The 26,647-nt window shown below is 36.5% G+C and overlaps 1 protein-coding gene across 5 annotated transcripts in view; it reads right to left on the reverse strand.

Moving 5' to 3' along the window:
• Nt5b (5' nucleotidase B) overlaps positions 1-26,647 on the reverse strand; it is a 589,792-nt gene that overhangs the window by 177,560 nt on the left and 385,585 nt on the right. For all 5 annotated transcript variants that reach the window (XR_016546972.1, XM_090374117.1, XM_090374115.1 and 2 more), the window contains exon 11: positions 22,291-22,332. Coding sequence is in view for 4 of the 5 variants with exons in the window: in XM_090374117.1 (XP_090230243.1) it covers positions 22,291-22,332 (42 nt within the window). In the remaining variant the exon portion in view is untranslated. The remainder of the gene's footprint in view (positions 1-22,290; positions 22,333-26,647) is intronic.

Raw genomic sequence — 26,647 nt, forward strand, 5'->3', positions numbered from 1 at the left:
ATTTTAAGAAATGCTGGCATATTTGAATTCTGTTTATCCGTCCATAGTCTTTTCAGATAATTCGACTCATGATTTGAGATAGAATTAAAAACTTTCCCACCTGTGGGCTCCAGTGATGGATTTTCATTGCAATTGATCATTGCTCCTTTTAGCCCTTGAAGAGGGAATTCCTTTTCCCAGGTTATCAGCCCTGCCACGTGGAGGCAGCAGCGGTACCAACCAGTGACCAAGTGATCAGCACAAGAGTAGAGCAGTATGATGCTAGCGATAGCAGTAACGTTGCAAGTGGGGTTAGCAGTAACATTGCTAGCACTCAAGCAGTGATGTTGCTCAGCAAGGGAAAGCAGTAACGTTTCGAGCAATGGAGGGTTTATGAAAGAACTAGTACTCGCCCTAGGTAAAACACTAGATAATCGCACTAAAAATATCGTTTGGGAACTATCGCTTGGCACTCAGGGCCACCCTGAGGGACTCCACTAATAACATTAGTCCACGAAGAGCAGTGTCCATTGATTGCCACTCTGTCTTCTCCCACTCAACCATCCCCTTATCCATAGCAGCAATTTGCCTCCAATGCCACACTGCTCCAATTTGTGCAGCAGTCTTCCATGTGCAACAGTATTAAAAGCCTTTCTAAGATCCAAGTATATAATATCAAAGTTATTCCCTGCATCCAGTTCTTTTGTGACTGCATCATAGTATCCAATCAAATTGGTCAGGCAAGACTTCCCCTTAACAAAACCATGCTGTGTCCGAGCTATAACTGAAGTCTTGTCTAGATGATCCTGCAGTGCTTCTTTAACCAGTGCCTCCATTAATTTTCCGGGAACAGAAGTTAAACTCACAGGTCTATAATTACTTGTGTCAGCCTTTGATCCTCCTTTATGAATTGGGGTCACATTTGCACATCTCCAGTCCATGGGTACCTCCCCTGAGTCCAAGGAAGCTCTCATAATTATGGCTAAGGGCTTTGCTTACTTCCTTTGCTGCCTCCTTTAATATAACTGGATAGATCCCATCCACCTCAGGTGCCTTTCTTGTGTTTATCTTCAACAATTTCTCCTCCACTTTACTCTCAGAGATTACAAGATTCTCTAGCTTACTGCCAGAGTTGAATACACCTCTGGCATTCCCCTCGCTGAATGACTCCTCATATGTGAATGTTGATGCAAAATATTCATTTAGTTTGTTAGCTACCTGAGCAGGATCATCAACAGTTGACCCATCGATATCAAGTGGACCAATCTGATTCATCACCTTCCTTCTAGAGTTTACATTAGTAAAGAACTCTTTGCTGTTTTTCTTTGCATCCCTTGCCAAAGATATCTCGTAATCTGCCTTCGCCTGCCTAACCTCCTTTGTAACTTGGTTACAGATCAACTTGTATCTATCATAGGCTTCTGTGTCACGTGTTAATTTGTATGTATCCCATGCATTTTTCTTCTCTGCCATATGTCTCATTAGTTCATCTGACATCCATTTAGGCCTAAACCTTGAACAATATTTCTTAGTTGGTATGTAAAGCCTAGTAGCTTCCAAGATAAGTTCTTTGAATGCTTCACATTTTGAATTTGCTATTGGTAACATCATCAGTTGGTCCCACTGTATAGAATTGAAATACTGTCTCAGTCCATCGTAGTCACCTTTATGAAAGCAATAACCCCTCCCTTTACCCCTAATGGTAGTTACCTCTTTGAGTAAATCCCACTTCAGCACACTGTGATCACTGCCACCTAGTGGTTCATTTATCTACAGATTCCTAATGCATGAAGAATCACTACTGATAATCAAATCAAGAGTATTACTCTCTCTAGTTGCCTCCCGAACATGCTGATGTAGAAAACAATCATCCAATAAATCCACAAAAGCCTTGCTAGTGTGTGAGTGACCAGCCCCCAAATTCCAGTCAATATCTGGGAAATTAAAATCCCCCATTATAAGACTCTCTGATTTACTGGCCCACTCTATATCCCTGTACAGTTTCTTATTATACTCATCAGAGTCATTAGGCCTATAGCACACTCCTACTCTCAATTTTGATCTCCCAATGCTTATGTCACACCAAACTGACTCGACACTGCACTGTCCAGCGATGTCGACTGGCTTCACTTATGGTGCAAGACTTTTGTGGGAAACACGACAGTCTCGTGCCATTGGAAAATAAAGGAATAAGCTTCTGAATGGATATGGTGCAGATTGATATACATGGTGGATTATAGTTCCTTCAACTCCCAGTTCACGGTGCTATGAATTGATGGTAATATTGGATCATGATATTCAAATGGATGCAGCTTGTGGTGCTGTGTCTGGAGGATATACAATTGTCATTACAGTTCATTGTGCTGTGCATGCTGATAACAAGGGTATGCCAATTACAACCTTGTGCTGGAATATAGAAGATATGGTAGTCAGTTATGATGCAGTTCTTTGCGCTGAAATTTAGAGGATATGATACAATTCATTTATAAGCAGTTCACTGCTGCACCATGGTGAATGAAATACATCCATCCTGATTCATTCATTTGTATTCATTGATTCCTGATTATTTTAAGAGCTGAAATTCCTAGTATAGTCAGTCCTAGTATAGCACGATAGTTGTGTTCCTAGAAACTCTCATACAATGCAAACAGGCCCTATGGGAAAAATAGGGTTAGCTGCCGACCACCCAAGATTGAACACCGACAACAATTAAAGCAGGGTATCTAAATTGTCATATACATCTGTATATACCGAATACCATCAGGTGCTATAATTGCCAGAAATATGGACCTCCCAGGTAGCATGCTGTGGCACTATGATATGCCCAAATTGTACTGTAACCTCCTTCACCTATCCCAGTTGCAAAGTTAATCATTCAGAATATTCAAAAAATTGCAAAATGTAGAAAGTGGGAAAAAAAAAATACCAAAATACAAAACAGAAAACGAAATAACGTACAGTCACCCCTCATATAGCACGATAGTTCTGTTCCTAGAAACCCTCGTACAATGCAAAATCATGCAATATAAATAACAGGCCCTATGGGAAAAATAGGATTAGGTGCCGATCACCCAAGATTGAACACACATTTGTAACCAAAACATTACCAAACACAATAAATAATCGTAATAAAATATGTAAGTATTTTATTATGACTATTAGGTAATAAAATATTGCTAATGCTTTTGCTTCTATCATGAGCAAACTTGTTTTTTGTTTGATTTTCTATCCAAACAGATGACAGCCATTCCATCTCTTCCAATTCTTTGTCTTAATTTAATGGATTTTAATTACACTGAGTTCTTCCTGCTATGAAAGTTTTTATTTTCTCTGCATTCTTTGTAATTCTCGGCATTGCTTCATTTAGGCCTGTGCAATATCATATGGTCTTTCATTTCGCTCAAAGTGTTTCACAATTTCATATTTTTTTCTCTATCGACAGAGGCAGACTGGCCATAAGCCTTATTAGGGAAACCCCGGTGGGCCGGTGTGGTTTTGGCTATAAATGCTAGTGTGAAGCCACTACAAATTTTCGCGGGTTAGAATTTTTGACCCAGTCTGCCTCTGTTTATCAATATTGCTTTTCTTTTTCTCTCTGAATCTGTAGTATCTTCATAAGGACGCTTCCTTTTCACACCTTTTAAGTATTTTACTCATTTTTAGGGAATAAAGCACAATTACAAAATTAGGAGGCACGCTTGATACACATAAACAAAGCTGTGCGCTTGTAGCAGCTGAATAAACAACACCGTAAAGGCAGAGACAACTATTAACACCTCACTAGCTCACATTTTACTAAAGCACATTTCTTGGGGTTACTACCATAAAACAATAAAAACAATCTCCAGTTGCATTCCTGCTAGTGGAATCTGTTATAAACTGGTAGTAAACTCAATCTAATTGCATTTGCGATAATACAGATAGCTGGAATTTTACGTTATTAGGGTGAAATGTGTTTCCCCTTCACTGATATAAAAAACAAAAACATTTTCAGAATCTTCTCTTCATTCCTATCATGCTGCGTTCAGTTGGGGTGATTCTGCATCCAACTGCCATTTCGTGTAAACACAAAGGCGATTCGTGCATAAGCGAATTTGGTTCATGTTATATACGATATCATTCCCTTATTTATAAATCGTGTATGATCGAATTCGTATATTGTAAACACGTTATATGAGGACTGACTGTACTGTGCATAAGAGAAGACATGGATATTAGCATTAGCAGTGACATATGATGCAAGAAAGCAAGCTTATACAGCATCAGCAAAAAAAAAAAAAAAAAAAAAAACTTCTCACCATTCAGTCCTAATGTTTGTCTAGTTTTTCCTTGAATTTAGTTAAGCTATCCACTTCCACAATGACAGAAGTTTGTTACAGAAATCAACCACTCACTGGCTAAAGGCAAATTTCTGCATGTGTATTCTGCAACTGTCTTTCCTCAATTTGAATTTATGCCCCATCAAGTGCATAATCTGAGTAAGAGGAAGAATCCCATCAGCATTGAGCTTGCTCAAACTATTTAAAGCCTTATACACCTCAATCAGATCACCTCGCAGGTGCCTAGTCTACAGATGCTGCAATTTGCAGAATACAAGCCTTTTTTGATCACCCCTTTGCTCCCCTCACTAATCTCATTGCCCTTCTCTGTGCTCATTCCAGCAGCTCTACACCCTTCCTAAAATGAGGCTTCCAGATCTGTATGCAATACCCAAGGTGTGGTCTGACCAATGCCCTATACAAACGAATAATCACTTCCTTATCCTGCTAGCAAAGTTCCTATATATCACTGACAAAACCCCATGAGCCATCCTGGCCTCATGTGTGCACTGCTCAGAGAATTATGTCTGACTGCACAGTTACTTCCAGTTTCATTCTCCACTATCCTGAGTGTAGTACCACACAGTTTGTACATTACTCTGGGGTTACTGCTACCCATATGCAGTATTCTGCATATGTCAATGTTAAATTTTATCTGCCCTCTCAGCACATCTGCCTAACTTTTCCAGATCCAGCGTACAGGCATTACTATCATTAACAACCATGCCAACCTTCGTATCATCTGAAAACTTGGACATTAAGCATGATATACCTTCATTAATATCACTGATAAATATAGAAAACAACAATGGTCCCAAACACAGTATGCTGGGGGACTCCAATAATAACATTAGTCCATGACGAGCAGTGTCCCTTGATTACCACTGTCTGTCTTCTACGTTATCAGATGAATTGGATAGTCAGACTTTATATTCTGAGTATGGACTGGAACTGATTTATGTATAACTTATTGTATAGACCAGGGGTGGGCAACCTCCAGTCTGTGAATGTGTGTAATCTGGCCCGGGGTCATTTTCAACATACATAATAAACCAATGATTTTTTTATTATACACCATTTTAATAATCCTAAAAATCGTGGGAAGGAAAAAAAATGGCACACATGTACACTCACATACATTTCATTTGGCCAGCCACTTAAAAAGTTTGTCCAACCCTTGTATAGACAATATACTAGTCTGCTAGGGAACAGAATATGGATGTGTAACATTATGCATAAGGATCTAGCTGGGTTCTACCGTATACAAACACATGGCGAGTTTACCACAGTCTGGCTTGAGACCACCCTAACTTAAGAAAAAATAATAATAACAAATGCCCTTCCTTCCTGTATACATTTCACTCACCATATTAAAATTACACAATTCTTATGTCTGAGTAACACTCCAACTTCCCTACAACCTATGTTTCATGATATAACCAGTATTTCAAATTCATCAAATCTGTTTACTACACTCCTAGCATTAGCGTACAAGCAAGGATACACACACACAATGTGTTTTTACTCTCAGTAAGTCTAACACAGCCATGTATTTCTTTTCACATGAGAATGATCAGTGGGCCTTGTAATCTCTAATGTCTTGCTTTCCAGGCTTCTGTATCACCTAACACTATAATCACTCTGACTTCTGCTTTTAGCTGTTTTTAATCTATTAGTCTGTGAATCCTCACGGAATACCACTTTCCCAACCCACCTAACATTGTCTTGATAACATCATTGTACTTGGCTGGATACGATGGAGTAAAGTAAATGATACTGCATAGCCTCATAGGCTTACAAAGTAACAACAACATAAACAAACAAAAAACCAGCACACACACAAACATCTGAGAAATGTACTGCAATACTAAAGACACTATTAAGCAGGTAATAAAAGTATAACTACTAATCTGAACTCAGTGAGTCACCATAATTAAGCTTTCCCACTCAGTCTGTCATGTAATGTAATACTACTGCCAGGTTAAAACGCAAGGCTTTGTAAGACATTCCATCAACTATATTTCAGCTCTAAATCTATAACAGTTTTGTGCAAAGCTTGTAAAATATATATTACTTGTATCCACAACATGCAAAAAATTTCATGAGACAATCACTGCCTTTGAATTTTATTGTGTTAAAGTCCAATTATCTCAACTTTCATTTTATTACATAATCAGTTTACATTTTATCACATTTGTTATTCAGAGTTTATTTGAAGTAGTGCAATACAAATAAAACTCACTGTGAGAGCACAGCATGAGTTCTCCAAGGCACGCGTCCGTGGCCAGGTGGGAAGGAGCAGCAGTGCGTAGCACACGCTTCTTAATTAGACCGGGGTTCGAGCCCGTCACCACCAAATACGGAGGATGTGGAAAAGTCAGGGAATGACCACCACATATTCCCAGAGCAAAATGGCCTTAGTTGCTAATGCTCCTAAAAACAAACAAACAAACAAACAGGTCTCCAAATTACGAATGAGGTTGTGTTCCAAAAATTCATTCATAAGTTGGTTGTTCACAACACATTGCATTTTTTCAAAGAAAAAAAATGCTTAAAAATGCATTTATGTCCCTAGATTAGCTCCCAAATCTATTTAATCCACAATATAATTATACTACACAACTGTAACAAGAAACCAGAAAACAATACTATTGCAATAATTGGTAATTGAACATAACAAATATGACAAAAAAAGAAGAAAAAGAAATTCATAGATTTCATTGGAGACATTTTTCATTGGAGTGTATGAGGCAGACATTTCATTTCAGAGCTATTGATTCTTACCATACTTCACTTTAAAGTCACTTTAATAGTAATGGCTTAGAAACACCTTCACTGTAACTTAATAACTAATTAATTTATAGAATGGGAGAAGTACAGCATCATGAGTATATCTGTTGTATTTAAAAATAAGACTAGCAATGCAGTGGTATGTCCTGGACTTACTCAGGCCTTCCCATGCAGGCCTCTCCACACCCACAACCAACCTACAAAATTTAGGAGTGATTAAAAGGCTTATATCTTCCAAAAATAAGACACCCTTCAGGGTGTCTTATGTTTGGATTAAAACCCATACATTTTGTAATGATAAATCATACAGAACTCAGAAGATTACTCAATCCCTCATCCAAATTATAGCAGGTTCCATTTAAACCATTTCAAGACCTCATGAATTTCAACAACTCTCTGGTCTACCTCCACTTAACCTCTGTGCCATATACTGTATGTACTGTTATATATATAAATTTGTAGCTATTGTATATTATTTATATGCATTACAGTATTACTATTATTATTGTTCTTATATTATTTCTCACTGATTGGGGGATTCCACTCCGTGACGGGTACTGCTACCAAGTATACAGGGTGGTTGTAATGTCTGGTGTTACTGTTGGTCGAGGAACTCTCTGACTATCCTATGGGTGTTCAGGATTGTGACTTTCTGGAGTTCCTTGTAGGCGTTCTCTGGGAGACCCATTGCTGCTATGGTGCAAGTCTTTGGCACCATACCGGTGGTTGGCACGATGATTCGGATGGTCGTTACTTCTTGCATATGCCACATCTCCTTGACCTTATGTCTCAGGTTCGTGTACTTCCTAATTTTTTCCTCATGAGTTTTCTGGACATTGCTAGTGTTGGGCACCACTCTGTCAATCAGGTAGGTAGCCTTTTCCATCTTGTCCACAAGGGTTATGTCCAGTCTGTTGTGCGGGATGGTTCTATCCGTTATTATGGCGCAGTCCCAGTATAGCTTGTGGATTTGGGTCTCTAGTACTGCCTGGGGTTCGTACTTGTAGTATGGTACACTTTCTTTGGTCAACTGGTATTTCCTCACTAGCTTCTGATGTATTATCCTGGCTACCTGGTCGTGTCTATGAGTGTACTCAGTCTGGGTGATCACCTTGTACCCACCGGTGATGTGTTGGATCGTTTCTAAGGCCAGGTGGCATTATCGACATGTGTCATCTGACATTTCAGGCTCCTTTGCGATGTATTTTCTATAGTTTCTGGTGTTGATTACCTGGTCTTCGATGGCCAGCATGAATCTTTGTCTTTGGTTTTTGGAAAACCTTTGTCTTTGGTTTTTTCCACCTTCATAGCGTTCTACTTACTTCTGTAAGGTCATCCATGATCTGTATGTATTACTTTATCAACACAATTTTTGTATTGGCAAACTTTATTCTAAATTATATCCAAATTTATATTAGATTTACCACGTGGTTTTTCGCACGTGTACCTTGACATACAGAACATGTCGGAAACAGAAGTAAGAGCATTGCTGTATTTTTCATTATTTTGGTGGATGACCTCTGAAGAAGACACTAAAATTATGAATGACACCGCAATGCTATTTCCACCTTGGTTGTCTCTTCAAAATTTCCATTTGGTTTATTTTTTCTTTTGTTATATTTAATTTCGATTCCTATCTTCCCCCCCCCCTTTCGGTCAACACGTATATTGCTCCCAGGGTACACCGTATTTTCATTAGTCTAATTCTAAGCATAAATATCTACCTACTATATTTTACACTAATAATAATAATTCTTTTTATATACATTATGGTTGTAGGGTATTTTTGCGTTAGCAGTGACCCTGATCCATATTTCATGTTATCGTAATACTGCTTATCTAAATCTTAATTTCCTCCCCACCGCACATACCAATAGCTTCTCCATTCTATTATTCTATAAGATTATATATATATATATATATATATATATTTGCTTGTCTATACTTTTTATACATTTCACATACATCTATATATTTCCCCCCCTACATTACACTTTTGTAAATTTGTATATATTTGTATTTATTTTAATTTACATTTTTAACACTGCGTAGGGACTACCTTGTCTACTAGTATTACGATAAAAGGCTGCATATGTGCCCTCTTTTTCTAATACTACAGACAAGTTTGGAAATGCAGTGCTTGGTACATGGTCAGGAGTAGTCACTTGATGAATTTCCTGGCTATGTATCATTTTTTTTATTTTTTATTTTATTTTATTATTATTTTTTTTTATCTACTATATTCAGATTATGCATATTTGCCATCCCCTGATTCGACCTCTTGCTAAAATTGCCCTCCCATATCTGAATATAGTGTTATTTATTTATTTACTTGTGTGTATATATATATATATATATATATTTTTTTTTTTTTTTTTTTTATTTATTTTTTTTTTTCCCCTCAGTCCCAGTTCATTTTTGCACTAGGTTTTTCAAATTCTTTTGCCTGTTTAACCACTACTTCACTTCCACTTTCTACTATCCCTTAAACTTCTCTTAGTTCTGGCACCTTGTGTACTTTTCATTTCCATTTTCGCAGACACCTTATTTATTCTACAAACCACACATTAATTACATCCTTTTGCTTCCTCTACTGCTGCTCTGTGCATTTTGGAGCATTAGACATAATATAACTTTTGTTATTTTCTGCTTATTTTGCTTCTTAACTGTTATATATGACTACTACACACACACACACACACACACACACACACACACACACACACACACACACACTATATTTTATTATGATACTATCTACTATACTAATATTTTCTAATATTAATATTTAATATTTTAATTGCAGATAAATAGAGGAGAGCCTAAACTTTTTTTTGGAGGTGTCTACTAGAAAATGAAAATTAGTGAATTTTATTTTTAGTCAAAATCAGTGACAGTACTCAATATTGGTACTGTCACTACTTCGCCACAACAAGATTGACTACAAGATTAAATCTAGAAATATTTAGAGAAAACAACTGTACTCAATTAACATAAAGGGACATCTGCCAAGCCTAGGACCACAATGATACAGAAGAACATTGATGCTGTGCAGTGCCTGGTGCTTGAAAATCCATGAAAGAGGCATCAAAGTGTTTACAGAACTGAGGCTTGGCTGACACATTTGAGAAGAATACTGAAAATTTGAACTCTCACTTTTTATTTACAGGATCTAGGTAAGACACAATTTAAATGACAGTGATTAGCATGTGTGGAGGTGTGCCCAAATTTTAAGAGAACAATAAAACTGGATCTGGACTGGGTAAGCAACATGTGGTTTACAGTCAATGCACATTTCCACATGGATGGTTCAGTGTAGAACTGCAGATTCATAAAGGTACACTGGTGTGCAAAATTTAAGGACCAACACTATTTCTAAAGGTTACAACCACAAAATCTTTACTTAAGGTACTCTTTACTGATGAGAGTAGATTCAATCTCAGCAGCAATTCTGGACTTCAGCTAATCTGGAGAAAGAGAGAGAGAGGTTGGCACGTGATATCACCTCACAAACATCACTAAAAGGGATCGATATGGTGGTCGAGGTGTTTTCGTCTGGGGAGGCATTATCTTGGATGGATGTACACAACTCCAGATACTGGAAGGCGGTACTGTAACCAGTGCACACTACTGTACTGAGGTAATCCTTCCCCATGTGCATCTGTTCCGAGGTGCCATTGGCCCCAAGTTCATGTTTATGGATGATAACACCACACCCCCATCGCACTGCAGCTGTTGATATGCTTTTGGAAAGTTCATATGGATTGGCCTGCCTGTTCTTCTGATCTAAATCCCATCAACCACATATAGGATGCTCTGGGGAGACGTCTAGCAGCACATCCACACCCACCCACCATAAAATGTTCACCAGCTGAAGATGGCGCTGACAGAGAAATGGACGATGTTACCATAAGAACTTATCAACAACATTGTTCTAAGTATGGACAGGCAGTGCAAAAGGGATCAATCGGCCTGCATCGACATTAGGGGTGGCCATATCTCCTACTGAGGACCACCTCTTCCCTCTGTTCCATCTTTAGCAGTGATGCATCTGTATCATGGCAGCCAATGCTATGTTGCCATTTTTGAATAAAGTCCTGTCCCTCTGTATCGTTTTGTTTCTGTTGTTGTGTCAGTGTTATTTCCTTCATCATTTCTGTACCTCACAAGGTTCCTTTGGTATGCTTTACCCATTATCTAGGCCACTCCTAAGAGAAGCTACAGGTGAAACCTTGACTGGTTCTTAAATTTTGCACACCAGTGTATTATGGGCCTACTATGGTTTTGCAGATAAGGATGTGCAAACCTTGGTGATCAATGAAGAACAGTAACATTAAATTAAACATTTAATTTTGCATGAGATTACAACAGCATGAGGAAATTAGCTTTAATACACAGTGGATTTAACAAAACAATGCAGCACTGCACAATCGGTAACATCACAATGGCACTGGTATAAGAAAATTTTGTGAACATTACCATTTCCAGAGAGTGAGAAATTGCTTTTGTGCTTCTCACTTTTGAGCCCGTCACCACCAAATATGGAGAATGCGGAAAGGTCAGGGAATGACCACTGCATATCCCGGAGCAATATGGCCTTAGTTGCTAATGCTCCTAAAAACCAAATAACAAACAAACAAGCTTCTCACTTTTCAGATATAAACTGCTTAAATTTTTTGTTGTGGACCTACATTAACAACAGTGTCTATGCAAATAAACTAATGCCAATTTCCACTTTATTTCACTTAAATACAGACTTCAAAATCAATAAGAAATAAAACACGTAAAAAGGTAAAATTATTTGTTCAGAGGTCACTCTTTAAAAAGCATATTATATTTATAAGAAAATACAGAACTGTATAAAATTTTAATAACCAAGACTAACAGTAAATGTAATTTATCATTACTTTACACATATTAATGTTGTGTGTGTGTGTGTGTGTGTGTGTGTGTGTGTGTGTGTGTGTGTGTGTGTGTGTGTGTGTGTGTGTGTGTGAGAAGAGGGGAGTGTTAGCGATACACAACACCAAATTGGATTTGGACATAATCATTTGAAAATGTGGAAAAACTTAATAGAAGGCATCAACTGAACTTTTTTTTTGGCACACTGAATGAAGCTTTTTCTTAAATTGAATTTTCTCAACTTTATTTACTCTCTCTTATTTACAATCAGACTGAAAATAATTTCTGGCACTGAATTTTTTGTTTGAACTTTTAGCCTCATATGAGATTTCTTCTTCTTCAATGTGCTGTCTCTTTACAGAGATTGGCTGTCATCTTTGCAGAGAATAGACCCAGGTCTGCAAAGATGGGTCTATTTTCAGTGGGTTTATTATTATAAAATGTTATTCATTCAGGATTGAAGAGCAGTTGATTGGGATGATCTGGAAGGCTTTTAAGTCTGGCTGCATAGGTGAGGAGTAACATTTTCCTCCTGAGGTAGAATGGTGGTTCATTTGCCTCTATATAGAGACTTTGGACTGGGGAAATTCGAAAGGCCCCAACAGCAGTGCAAAGATTACTGTGTTGTATGATATTTATCTTGTAAGCACACTTTTCCTAGCTGGGTCATAGATATCTATCTGCACCCTATGCCATGGCAGAGATGGCTCTGAGTATATTGAGTTTTTTCAAACAGATAGTTCTAAGATAACTTATATGCATGGCAAAATTTAATTTCGCATCTAGTGCTAAACCTAAAAACCGGATATTGCTGGTGAGAGAGATCGAATGATTTCTTAATTTGAGTTCAGGTTCTGGATGTAATTTGCATTTTTTACAGAAATAAATCACAATCGTCTTTTGTTCTGACAGACAGTAACCATTTTGTTGGGTCCATATTTTCAGCTTATTTATGGAAAGTTGTAGCTGTCTCTCAATGTTATATGTTTGATGAATGGTGTGATTTGGCAAGACTGTCAGCATACATATATATTTCTACAGTTTTGGAAATATTCTATGTCATGGTGTTTAGACTAATTGCAAAGAGGGTAGCACTAAGTATGGACCCTTGGGGCACCACTTCTTCCTTGATAAACATTGTTAAACACTTCTTCCTTGATAAACATGTGACAGTACATTCTGGTGATGAACTTGAAAGGTTCTATGCTTAAGAAAATTCTGAATGAATTGTGGTAAGTGTCCTCTCAACCCGTGGAATAGGACTCTTGAAGAATGACATACCTTCATGTGGTATTGAAAGCTTTTTCGATATCTAGACTGACCATTGCTAGATGTTCATTTTTAACATAAGAGTTGCGAATATTGGTTTCAGCTCTTGTCATAAGATCCAAGCAGGATCTGTTTTGTCAGAAACCATATTGGTTGCAATTTAACAGCATTTCACTTTCAAGGATCCATTTTAGTCTGCTGTATATCACTTTTTCGAGTGTTATATCGAAACAGCTAGTGAGAGAAATTGGTCCCTAGTTTTGCGGAACTGATTGATCCTTCCTCAGTTTAGGAAAGGCAAGAATTGCAGCGTGATGCCATAAGGAAAGATAAACACATTCAAGGAAAATCCGATTATAGAATACTAGTAATAAATTTAAAGATGTGTTATTGATATGTTTGAGCATTGTATAGTAGATTCAGTCCAGTCCTGCTACACTGTTCAGGGCTTCTTGGTTCAGTTCAGTTAAGGGCTAGTTATAGGAGAAAGATCAAGTGGTATTAAAATTTATTTTATATTTTTCTGCTGAGGTTTTAATTTTCAGGAATGCACTTTATGTAGATGCTGTTGATATTTCACTAAAAGTAGCTCCAAGGAAATTGCCTATTTCTTTGGAGGAGGTTCTCATCCATTTCTAATCAGGAGTGGAGCAGTAAATGGTTCGTATTTATTATTTAATTGTTGGATTTTCTTCGACATTATCCGATTGCTGGTGTCCTTCGTGTTGGTATTGGCAAATTTTATCCAGGAGTCTTTTTTGGCTTTTCTTCTTATTTGTCTTGCCGTTGCCTTTTGTTTTTTTTATATAATATGAGATTGGCTGTTATGGGACGCCTACAAAACTGATTCCAGGCTTTATTTTTTTCTCTTTTGGCACTGTTACAATTCTCATTCCATCAGTGTTTTGCATATCTGTGTTGGTCAGCAGAGGACTGAGGAATTGTTTCAGAAGCTGCTGCCATAATTTTTGTGGTAATGTACTTGGTGACTTTGTCTATAGGCCATGCTTTAATAAACTGATCATCAAAGGAAACACAGATTGAGTATTTTTCCCAATTTGCTTTTGAGAACTTCCATTTTACTCTGTAGTCTGGATAGTGAGATTGTTTTGTTTGAATTTTGCATATAATTGGGGGGATGATCGCATCGCTGTTGTGTGGATCTTCTAAGATTGACTACTCCATACTGGAGAACAGTATGGGAGAGCAGATCGATAGGTCAATTGCTGAGATGAATCCTGTGGGAAGATGAATACAAGTGTGATGGTCAGTATTTAATAAGGTTAACTGCTGTTGGTTCAGTAACGTCCCAATCAGATGTCCTCAATCCATGCGGGGAGAGATTCCCACAATGGGTGATGCCCACTGAAATCTCCAAAGAGACAGAAGGGTGTTGGCATTTATACTATAAGATCTTCTAGTTCTTTTAGTGCGATGGGACCGTTTGGAGGAAGGTATATTGAAAAGAGTTAGCGTTATTCCAAGAGCCACACACACAGAGAGAGAGAGAGAGAGAGAGAGAGAGAGAGAGAGAGAGAGAGAGAGAGAGAGAGAGAGAGAGAGTAACTGCTTCCAAGTCAGTCTATAGAGATATAATTCGAGAGGGAATTTTAGAGATAACTAAGATTGCCATCCCTCCATGTGTAGATTCTGCAGTATTCCTGTCTTTTCTATTCATTGTGAAGTTTTTGAATGAGAGAGCTAGCTTTCGTGTTAAATTGGTTTCTTGTAAACAAACGATAATTGGATTATATCTACTGATCAGGTCATATAAGTCGTCAGTATTGGCATGCATGCCTCTATAGTTCCATTGAAGTATGTGCTACATTATATGGTTTTTGGAGTTGTATTTTGATCTGTCTGTTGTATTTATTTATTTTTATTTTTTTTTTTGAGCAGTTTGTTTGTAGCGTTCAGTTTTATATCTATTTTTCTTTTTGGGAAAATCTGTATCCATATCTTCTTCTGCATAAAGATGTAATATAGTTTCATCTGTTTCAGTCTTGTTCTCGACATCCATATGTATGGGGGATTGCTTCTTGGTTTGGACATGCTCCATTGGTGCTGATTTGTCTGCTTTTTTAGTAGTTATAGGTATATTGGGTGGAACTGAAATTGGAGTATTACTTCCTTGTTCTTGCAAACTTTGTTTGGCACGTTGCGGCTTAGCATTAAGCACGGACCTGGCCGAATTGGCAATTTAAGTGTTTGGAGGGACTGCAATGTCAGTCTGAGTAGCAATAGAAACACTCTGCTGAGTTGCTTGTGCATATGTGCATTTTGGCATAAACTGCATGGTGTGCTTTTTGGCTTCCTAGTACAGTCAGTCCTCGTATAGGCCACATGTATTTACACTACACAAATTCGATCATATACAATTTATAAATAGGGGAACGATATTGTATATAACACGAACCAAATTCGCTTATGCACAATTTGCCTTTGTGTTTACAAGAAATGGCAGTTGAATGCAACACAATAGGAATGAAGAGAGAAGATTCTGAAAATGTATTTATGTTTTTTATATCAGTGAAGGCGAAACACATTTCACCATAATAACGTAAAAACCCACACAATTCCAGCAATCAGTATTATCACAAATGCAATTAGATCAAGATTACTACAAGTTTATAACAGATTCCACTAACAGAAATGCAACTGAAAATTGTTTTTATTGTTTTATGGTAATAACCCCCAGAAAAGTGCTTCAGTAAAATGTGAGCTAGTGAGGTGTTAATGGTGTCTCTCTGCATTTATGGTGTTGTTTATTCAGTTGCTACATGCACGCAGCTTTCCCTAAAAATGAGTAAAATATACTTAAAAGGTGTGAAAAGGGTGCATCCTGGTGAAGACACTACAGATTCAGACAGAAAAAGAATAGCAATATCGATAGACAGAGGCAGACTGGGTCAAAAATTCTTACCCGGGAAAATTTGTAGCGGCCTCATACTAGCGTTTATGGCCAAAATCACACCGGCCTCCATCATCTTCTGGCTTCCGGGCCCACCGGGGTTTCCCCGGTAAGGCTTATCGACAGAGGCAGACTATAGCCAGTCCACCTCTGTCGATAGAGAAAAAATATGAAATTGTGAAACACTTTGAGTGAAATGAAAGACCACATGATACTGCACGTGCTACATGCCTAAATGAGGCAACGCCGAGAATTAGAAAGAATGCAGAGAAAATAAAAAACAACTTTCATAGCAGGAACAACTCAAAGTGTAACAAAATCCATTAGATCAAGACAAAGAATTGGAAGAGATGGAATGGCTGTCATCTGTTTGGATAGAAGATCAAACAAAGAACAAGTTTGCTTACGATAGAAGCAAAAGCATTAGCAATATTTTATTACGTAATAGTCGTAATAAAATACGTAACTATTTTATTACGATTATTTATTGTGTTTGGTAATGTTTTGGTTACAAATGTGTGTTCAATTTTGGGTGATCGGCACCTAATCCTATTTTTCCCATAGGGCCTGTTATTTATATTGCATGATTTTGCATTGCACGAGGGTTTCTAGGAACAGAACTATCGTGCTATATGAGGGGGTGACTGTACGTTACTTCGTTTTCTGTTTTGTATTTTTCTATTTTTTTTTCCCACTTTCCACATTTTGCAATTTTTTTGAATATTCTGAATGATTACCTTTGCAACTGGGATAGGTGCTAAATTATATAGTTATGCTAACTTACATTACAATTTGGGCATATCATAATGCCAGGGCATGCTACCTGGGAGGTCCATATTTCTGGTACTTATAGCACCTGATGGTATTCGGTATATACAGACATATACGACAATTTAGAGACCCTACTTTAATTGTCGGTAAATCTGAGGTGCTGAAAGTCAGTATTATGTACTGCGTAGGCATTAATTCTCCATCTTTCCGGATTAATATTATCTTTGCTTATATTATATTATATTTGCTTGTATGACTATTTGATCAGCCAACTCTTGCACAATTTCTTTCTCTGAAATGTTAATGAGGTTCCACTCTAGTATAACTCCCTCTGGAGGTATTCAGAGTGGTGTTATTTTCACAGGTATTCCACCAAAGGTGTTCAGTTTCGTTAATGTTTCGTTAAATTCCTCATATAAGTATGAGGAATTTAACAAATCTTTTCATGAAGAATATTAGTCTATGACAGAACTATGCTCTGTTTTACAAATATATGCCTCTACTTCTTTTTGCCCTGAAATTTAATCATGACTACTCAAAGCTGAGGAGGCAGCCAAGCACAACTCAGGAATTCGATTGACCTCTGACGGTCAAATAATTCTCACAAATAGCTCTCGTGCAGTTTTCAAAATAAATTCCTTATGATAATGCATCATCCTTCTACAAGAGCACATCTTAACATATGGAGGATTCTACAAGAAGGCTTAAATGCCTCAATTTGCCTCCATAAAACAACAGTTATGCTAAATTGGTTTGCTGCTCCATTCAAGCATCTCCACACTTTTTGAAGGAATTCATCAATTGCCCTGAGCCCTATATGAAACAGCACTATCATTCAGGGCATATGGTACTTTTAAAAGCTCCTATGCAGTTCATGTCTACGCCTATAAGCAGTCAAAATGCCATCCATGAATGTTTCAGAATCTGGTAATCGCTGTTCACAATGCTGTCCCAGAAAACTATCACAATAGTTATTCTTTTCTCTGACATTAGAAGAATGGAAGGGTGTCATATGTTCTTGCTAAGTAAGAAACAAGAAAGACAAATAAATTTAAAGATTTATTTTAACAAAAACCTAAAAATATGTCCATAAGAGAGCCATCAATAACACTGTGGCCCTGAAACAATCTCACAAATGATGAAATGACTTAACATTTGTCTACTTAATATTATTTGTCTACTCAACAGATATTTATAAATCTTAGATGGTCCCTAAGATGCAATTCACCATGCCTCAAAAAAACGTTTTTTGAAATAAATCACACTATCAGTTGTTCCACTACCAGTTGCTTTGTATATCTATTATCAACCAAAATTCCTTTCCAATAACTGTTGAATAAATTCTGAACTCCAAAGATAAATCCAACTCACATATTAACAATTTTTTCCCAAGATAAATCCAACTCATATATTATCAATTTTTTCCCAAGATAAATCCAACTCATATATTAACATTTTTTCCCAACACAGGCTTAACAGATTTTAATAACCCTTGTTTTACTGCCTCACTTGAATCATATTTATTCTCAACTAATTAGCTTTATTAAACCCATATGTTCTTTCTACATCTTTTTTTCTTTTCAGGTTAAAAGTCGTGCCTGGTAACCACCAACAATATCCTTGTTCAAGATAAAGCATAAGTATCCTTAGTTTCTATCATCATTTTACAACTTGCAATTCTAGCCTTCAACGCAGTAATCTCAACATATATGTGTAGAGCATTCTCCTCGAGTATATCTGCATCTGTAGTATACTTGGCTTAGCTGTGCTGGTAACTTCAATTTTTTTACCAAATAAAAATTGCTGCAGATAAGATCTAACCTTTCAAAAATCACTAAATTCAGAAATATTCTCTCTCTCTCTCTCTCTCCCCCACTAACCACAATCCTCTCCTTACCTTTTTTATAATTATTGCTGTCACTCTCATTTAACTGATGCTCAACTACTGAAAATTGTACTTCATTTTCCTTGTTCATTTAGATATAGAGGTTCCCATTCCTTTGGTTGCTTACACATCAGATTTTTCTTTATGAGTGGGGAAAAAACCTGCCACACTACAACAAAATAGTGCAACCCTGGATCTCCCCTCCTCTGTCTGAGTCACCCAATCTGTCTTACTAGAATAATATGCATTATTACATTTAGGTATATAAAAACTTAGTTATATAATATTGGTGTAAATATACCATAGTTTACCCATAAATTTAACTACATAAGTAGTGTAAAGGCATTGTTTGATTTTATCTCATATTGTGGCTACCTTCACAACGAGATACCAGGTATTGCACTACTTCGAATAAATAATGCTTCTCTAGAGAGGAGACTACTGTTATTTATTCTCAGTGGGCACCACCACCTAGACGCATTTCAGAGTTTTGGCTCACTCATCGGTGGGTGGGCAGGTACCCTGATAATGCATTTCAAAGTATTCAAAGTACAGTATTTGAATACTTCAAATACTGTACTTTGAATACTTTGAAAATAACACCAACTGAAACCAGAAATACCATGTGAATACAATCCTCAATAAGTTCACACATGTCATCTCTGAAAATAGGCTATTTCAATTTCCAATTTCACAAAACATCCAGCATACTGAATTCTTCATTTTATATAATCATTCTCAAGAACATAGAATAGTGCTACTCTGTGTTTGTATATACAATATTAGTTGTTCTGAACGGTGTTTGGGAATGTGCGTAATGTCTAATATTTGTTTTAATAATTAATGATTACGGTATTATTTATGTATATATTGAATTTCAGTGAAATAAACTTTTCAAGTTTTATTTAATCATAACGTTATTTCAAAATTGATCATTTGAAGTCTTTTTAATGTGAGGAGCAACGAAAGATTGGTAAGCTGTGAATGTCTGTAATCGGTTAAATGAATGTGAGAATCCTACAGCGTGCGCTGACTTTTAGTTTTAAAAGAGGAGAATTGTTTCCCTTTTTTTAAAGGGTCTTCTAAAAAATATATTTAAAAACAGCATGGGAGAGGGGAGGAAAGTACTTTCATCCCTCTATCCGCCGTGATAGACTTGGGATATGATTGCTCTGATTTCCCTGTATCGTGTGATGGATATTATCATTCTCTTTGGTGATTCCTTTCTACTTCTTTCTCAGGGTAACTCGGGAATTTTTTTTTTTGGCTGGTGCAGCATAAGCCTCAGTCTTTCTTGCACTACATAGCTAATAATAATAATAAGGGCCTTCTCGAAAACGTTCCATACGGAATATGTCAGTTCACCTTTAAACTACATTGATAGTGGGAACAATGGATCACAGATTTTTGTAGATGGTAGAATGGCTGGTTTGTTCTACCGTGATATTCTAGACCAGGTTGGCATCCTTTGCTAAGGAACACGTTTGGTCTATGAAACCTTGTTGTGCGGCCGGCTGAGGAGTGACCTGTAAGCTAAACTGCTATTCCTTTACCAAATTTCGACTAAAGAGAAAAAGAAAGGGAAATTTAGTATTTTGTTGCACAAAGTTGAGGACTTGAAAAGGGTCATTGCCCTCGATAGAATTAAATTAGGGGGATTCATCTGCTGTTCACTTTAATGTTAGAACCAACTTCATTCTTTGGTTGCACAGTGGGATCACAAACAGGAGGTAGTTATTCATGATTACAGGTCTGGAGGCCTCATTTCAAGAAGGATGTAGAGCTGCTGGAATGAGTACAGAGAAGGGCAACAAGGTTAGTGAACAGAACGAAGGGTTGCTCTTACGAAGAAAGGCTTAAGTTTTGCAAATTACAGTGTCTGGAGACTAGGCACTGGCGAGGCGATCTGATAGAGGTGTACAAAGCCTTGAATGGGTTGAGCATGCTCATTGCTGATGGGATACTGCCTCTTGCTCAGAATAATCACCTGAGAGGGCATAAATTCAAATTGAGGAAAGACAGATGTAGGATAGATGTGCGGAAATTTGCCTTTAGCCAGCGGGTAGTTGGATGGTAGAACAGACTTCCATCCCTTGTTGTGGAAGTTGATAGCCTTAATAAATTTAAGGCTCAGCTGGACAGGTATTTCGAACGAACGGAGGGGTGAAGTGGAAGGGTTTTTTTTTTTTTTTGGCTGATGCTGCATAAGCTTGCTTTCTTGCATCATATGCCTTTACTAATGCTAATGCTAATGCTAATTAGAAACATAAAAATCAACTTAAGGTCATGAAAAACAGTGATAAAATACTGCATAACAACATTTTGAAAAAATAAATCACACAATAAATTATCTATAATCAGAAGAACATACATAAACCCAAATTCTAAAAAATTATAATGGTTGCCAGAAACAGACTTCTGAGTACAACATACAAACTATTGAATGAGTACCAGTTCATCTCAGGAACTTGGATGCCTTCAGTTGAAACTAGTGGTGTCCAACCATTTTGCATAAGAAAGCCATACCAAAACTATCAGCATAAGAGCAGGCTATATAAAGCCCACAACCAGCAGAGAGGTCTCAACAAAGAAAATGTCTGGATATTTCTCCAGATTATCCAAGGGCCATCAAAAAGGTAATGGCCAGATATGGCCTATGGATCATAAGATGGACAGCACCAGTTTAAACTAATGAGGGATAATTTTCAAGAACAATCTATTGCAGAATATTCTCATTTCAGGAAACAGAAATCCACAGACAGTCAGACTAAGCACAAAAATAAGAGCTATCTCTCAGCTCTTGTTTTATGCTTAATAAAAACAAGAGTCAATATACAGAAATTATTACAACTCTTTTCTCATAGTTTAGCCAAATTAAAAATAATTTTCAATGTTTAATTAGAAACATTGAAAATTCTTCTTCTTCTTCTTTACAGAAAAAGCTGTCTAAATTGATTGAGAGTTTATTTTTACACAGAACAAGGATGTACAATATTAAATAACTTCAATTAAATTGTAATGTAGATTAAGTATAAACTAACTATGACCAGGAAATGATTCCTTGGCCAAAAATAAAACAAAACTGTTTCAGACTTCAGTGAAATCACTAGTATCCTCATAAACCAGCTAAACATTGGTAACCTTTTTAAATAAGGAGGAAATTAATTCTGTTTATTCATGAGTGGGCACTGTTTTTTCACTGTTTTTTCACAGAAACAAACTATGGCACAATCTTTAAAAAAAATTTAGAAACTTAGATTAATCCAATTTATACCTTGAACAACTTGTATAAAAGTAGATTACAAAAAATAAGGAGATCACATGTGAACATGTTCATTTATCTTGAAAATAACTTTTTAAACTAAATGAACATTTAGCCATTATATATTTGTGAGATAATTGAAATCTCTAATAATTTTAGATTAAAAAAATTTCCTATTAATAGCTTATTAGATTACACTTACCTTTCCTAAATGAGGAAAGTCAAATAAGTAGGACATGATTTTCTAAAAGCAAATAACTTTATTATTGTCAAGTTATTTAGAAATATTTATAGTTTTTTAAACTGAAATACAAAGTATATGTCAATAAAAAAATTACTTCTCTATAATAAACTGATTGGAAAACTTACATTTAAAATAACTGACACCAAACAACAAATTTTGGGTCATATCTTTTTATGGGCATGAAAGCAAGTTTACTTTATAGATTTTGAGGTGCTAAACGTGGAAATAATGCTTAAAATAGCAGATTGACCCTTGTTTTCAAAAAAAAAAAGGTTTTTTTTTTTTTATATATATATTTATACAAGGTATTTTTTATTTATATGCCCCAATATGGTACGTGGAACTCCTCTTATTAATTTACTAATATTATTATCAACGTAGAACATATTGAGTATTACAGCTCTGATTCATACTATCTAATTTATATGCCCATAAGATGTTTTTGTCTCTCGCTTGTATTCAAGCTTCAGGAGAATCCCTTTTCACCATCCAACAATAATTGGCTAACATGGTGGCACTCCATTTGCTGCAATCCATTTGCTGTTCCATCGCTGCAATGTCTTGATGGAAGTGCTCACCGTGTTCATCACTGACAGCACCACAGTTTGGCGGGGAAGAAATACAAGTATGAGTGCAACAAATGAATCTTCAATGACATGTTGCACTCCAGTTTTTCGTAAGTAGTAATGAGATCTTCCACAAGCTGCCTGTAGTTGCCAGATTTAACATTTCCTAGAAAACCAGTCAAAACATTTCAAAAGGCTTTCCATGCTGATTTATCGCTATCACTAAAGACACATTCGAACTGTTTGTCTTTGAAAAGTTGCCTTATTTGTGGACCAACAAAAATACAAGCTTTAATCTTCTCAGTACTAAGTCTTGGGAATTTCTCTTGCAAGTATGTGAATGCAGGACCATTCACTTCCAAAGCATTCACGAAATTTTTTGTGAGCCCCAGTTTGATGTGGAGTGGTGGAAACAAAACTTTATTTGAATCTACAAGAGGCTCAAATGCTATATTCTTCATTCCAGGTGTTAATGATTTTCGTCAAGACCAACTCCTCATAGTTCATATCCTTGGCACAACTATCCCACTCACAGATAAAATAACAATACTTACTGTAACCTTTTTGTAATCCTAATAAAATGGCGATTATCTTTAAATCATCATATATCTGACACCCATACTTCTGACAGCATACACTTAAGAGGATGCTCTCCATGTTTGCGTATGATTCATTTTTGTGGATAGCATACGCAAAAGGTGCCGAAGACAGCATATTTCAATTGTGTAATAACACTACCTTAAGGCTAACTTTGGAAATGTCTATAAATAGTCGCCATTCTTCAGGAATGTGTAATTCCTGAAGAATTACACATTCTATGTTTGCGTATGATTCATTTTTGTGGACAGCATACGCAAAAGGTGCCGAAGACAGCATATTTCAATTGTGTAATAACACTACCTTAAGGCTAACTTTGGAAATGTCTATAAATAGTCGCCATTCTTCAGGAATGTGTAATTCCTGAAGAATTACACACACGCTGCCATTAGACCATTAACATCATTAAAAACAGTGAGTTCACCTTCTGTTCGACAGAATTTATCATAGTCTTTATTTCGAGTAAGAAATGTCACTTTCACAGAATGATCTAAAAGATTCCACTGTTGTAGCCTCAAATCCAAAAGCTCTGCCTTATTCTTCGGCAGTTTGAGATCCCAGATGAGGTCATTAAGCTCACTTTGTGATCTTATGTGGTTCAGAAGGATAAAGGTTTGGACAAAATGGTGGATCTCTTGGCATAGATGGCTGCTGTACTTCTTCGTGTATATCAAGTTGATGTTCATCAATGTCTTCATCTTCATCAGAGTGTACAGAAAAACAGTCAGGTGGTTCAGGAATAGGTAGTACTTCACCGTGGGACACAGGTTGGTTGGATTGGATATTTTACTGGTGCATCAACTTCTATGGCTATAATGCGCCAATGTGTGACACAGGACCAATTGAAGATGGTATATTTGAGTACGTCACTGTATTTCTTCTTCATTGTCATCCCTTTTCTAATATGAGGCACCATACAGAAGTAACAGTCTGTGATGTGCTTTGTTGGCTCCCTCCATATCATGGGCACTGCAAAAGGCATAAAACATCCCTGTCGATTGACCCAAGCTTTGAGTTTTGATGAACAGGTAGTGCAGCATATGTGTGGAGCCCAGTTCTTGTCCTGGTGTACTTTACACCCAAAGTAAAAGAAGGCTTTTTTATGGCTTGAGTTAAGGGACGATTTCTTGATGCTAATGTGACTTCACATATGTAACAGAAGTCATCAGGACTATTCACACAATTATGGGGCATATTAATCTTACACAACACAAATACTGCATAAAAAGCAGAGAAAAACCGTTAACTAAACAAATCACCCAGTACCTAGCCGTATTCGAGGATTATTGCAATAGAGTTGAAGACACATTTGAGGCAACAACTTATCAGATGATGCAGAGCAAGGCGACAGTTGCCGATCTTGTGATAAAAGCAGCTGACGAGTGTAATATCAATTTTACTCACATTTTATTTAAAGTTTCAAAATTAAAAGTAATGATTCAACTCTTTTGTTCAGACATTTAAAAAATAAGATACAAAGCATCTTTCTTGAAGTCATGACTTCTTCCATTATACAGATATTACACAGAATTTATATTCATTATACAGAAGAAAATGAATTGCATTATCTTTTGTTCCTTTCTACCACCTGTATCTAGTACTACTTTTTCCCATGATGCCACTATAAAAATAGCATAAATGTATTATTAATCTTGAAATTAGGCACCTGCAAAGAGCCTAGATTGATGTGTTTAGGGCTTATTCACATTCACTTCACTCATATCATATTCACTTTAATGTGTTTATTATCATATTCACAGCAAGCTGATGCACATGTGATTGCTGTGAATATGATATGTGCATTAAGGGGGTTTTAATCCACCTGGATAAAAACCAGTTGACTACAGAACCATTTTCTTTTAATTTCAACAGAGAAAAACCAGACATTTTTGTAGAGCAATCTTTATCAGCAGCTGTCTAATTTAGCCACAGTGAGAAGAAAATCAAAAAAATGTCTCTTTTTATTGACTCTGGATTGGGGAGGGCAGAGACTGAATCTGAATTCAGTTCATTACAGCCGTAGGCCAAACCATCGAATATGTTAAACTGATTGAGCAAGCAGAATACTGATGACACCCTTATCCTTTTTTATGAGACTATAAGATGATTGTCAGTTTTAAGGAGTTTAACAGAAATGCTTCATTATGGAGTGTGGAAGAAATTCCATGAAAAATTATATTTACATGTTAAGAAAGGATAATAATATAGTAATATAATGGGAACAACATCAACCTATTATACATATTCATTGTAAAGTGGCTAGAGAGATTTTACCCTCCTCCCTTAATTTTGTTGAGAATGAATCTACTTTGGCCCAAAACTAATTTATACCAAAGTCATCACATTCAGAATATGTTGCTGTACATCTTTAAATATATTAATTATTTTTCAGATGTTGCTTCTCGTACCTTTTGAGATGCTGAATATGCTTCTAATTTTTCTTTTCTTTTTTTTCTTGTTTTTTTTTTAATATGATTCATTTCAAGATGATTATTGAACATAAAAACTCCCTAAAACTGACGTATAAACAAGAACATCTTATAGTCTCATATAAAACTGCTGCCATTTCAGAACTCTCATCATAAGTGGTTGAAGAACAATGAAATTGGTGAGGAGAACAAAGGGGTGTTCTTACCAAGAAAGGCATCAGTTCTGCAAACTGCAGTGTCTGGAGACTAGGAGCCAAAGAGGTGAACCGATTGAGATGTTATGGCTTGAACAAACTCAGTGCTGATGGGATTCTTCCTCTTGCTCAGACTACGCACATGATTGGGCATAAATTCAAATTGAGGAAGAATGGTTGCAGAATAGATGTACAGAAGTTTGCCTTCAGCCAACAGATGGTTGATTGCTGGAAGAGGTTATCATCCAATGTTGTGGAGATGGATAGTTTGAATAAATTCAAGAAAAGAACTATACAAACCATAGGAGAGGACCGATAGGTGAAATGGAACTTTTTTTTTTTTGCTGATGCTGTATAAGCTTGCTTTCTTGCATCATTTGCCACTATTAATACTAAAACTAAAATTAATAAATTCACCTAACAACTTTTCCCATTTTATAGTTAAAAATTTTTGACTTAAAAATATAAATAAAGTCTTTACACATATCAGGAATATTTTTCTAGACTTTTGAGGAACTTCCTGCTTCAT

The sequence above is a fragment of the Mastigoproctus giganteus genome, chromosome 5, assembly GCF_048544385.1.
Source record: "Mastigoproctus giganteus isolate SK-2022 chromosome 5, ASM4854438v1, whole genome shotgun sequence".
In the NCBI taxonomy this organism is placed as follows: Eukaryota; Metazoa; Arthropoda; class Arachnida; order Uropygi; family Thelyphonidae; genus Mastigoproctus; species Mastigoproctus giganteus.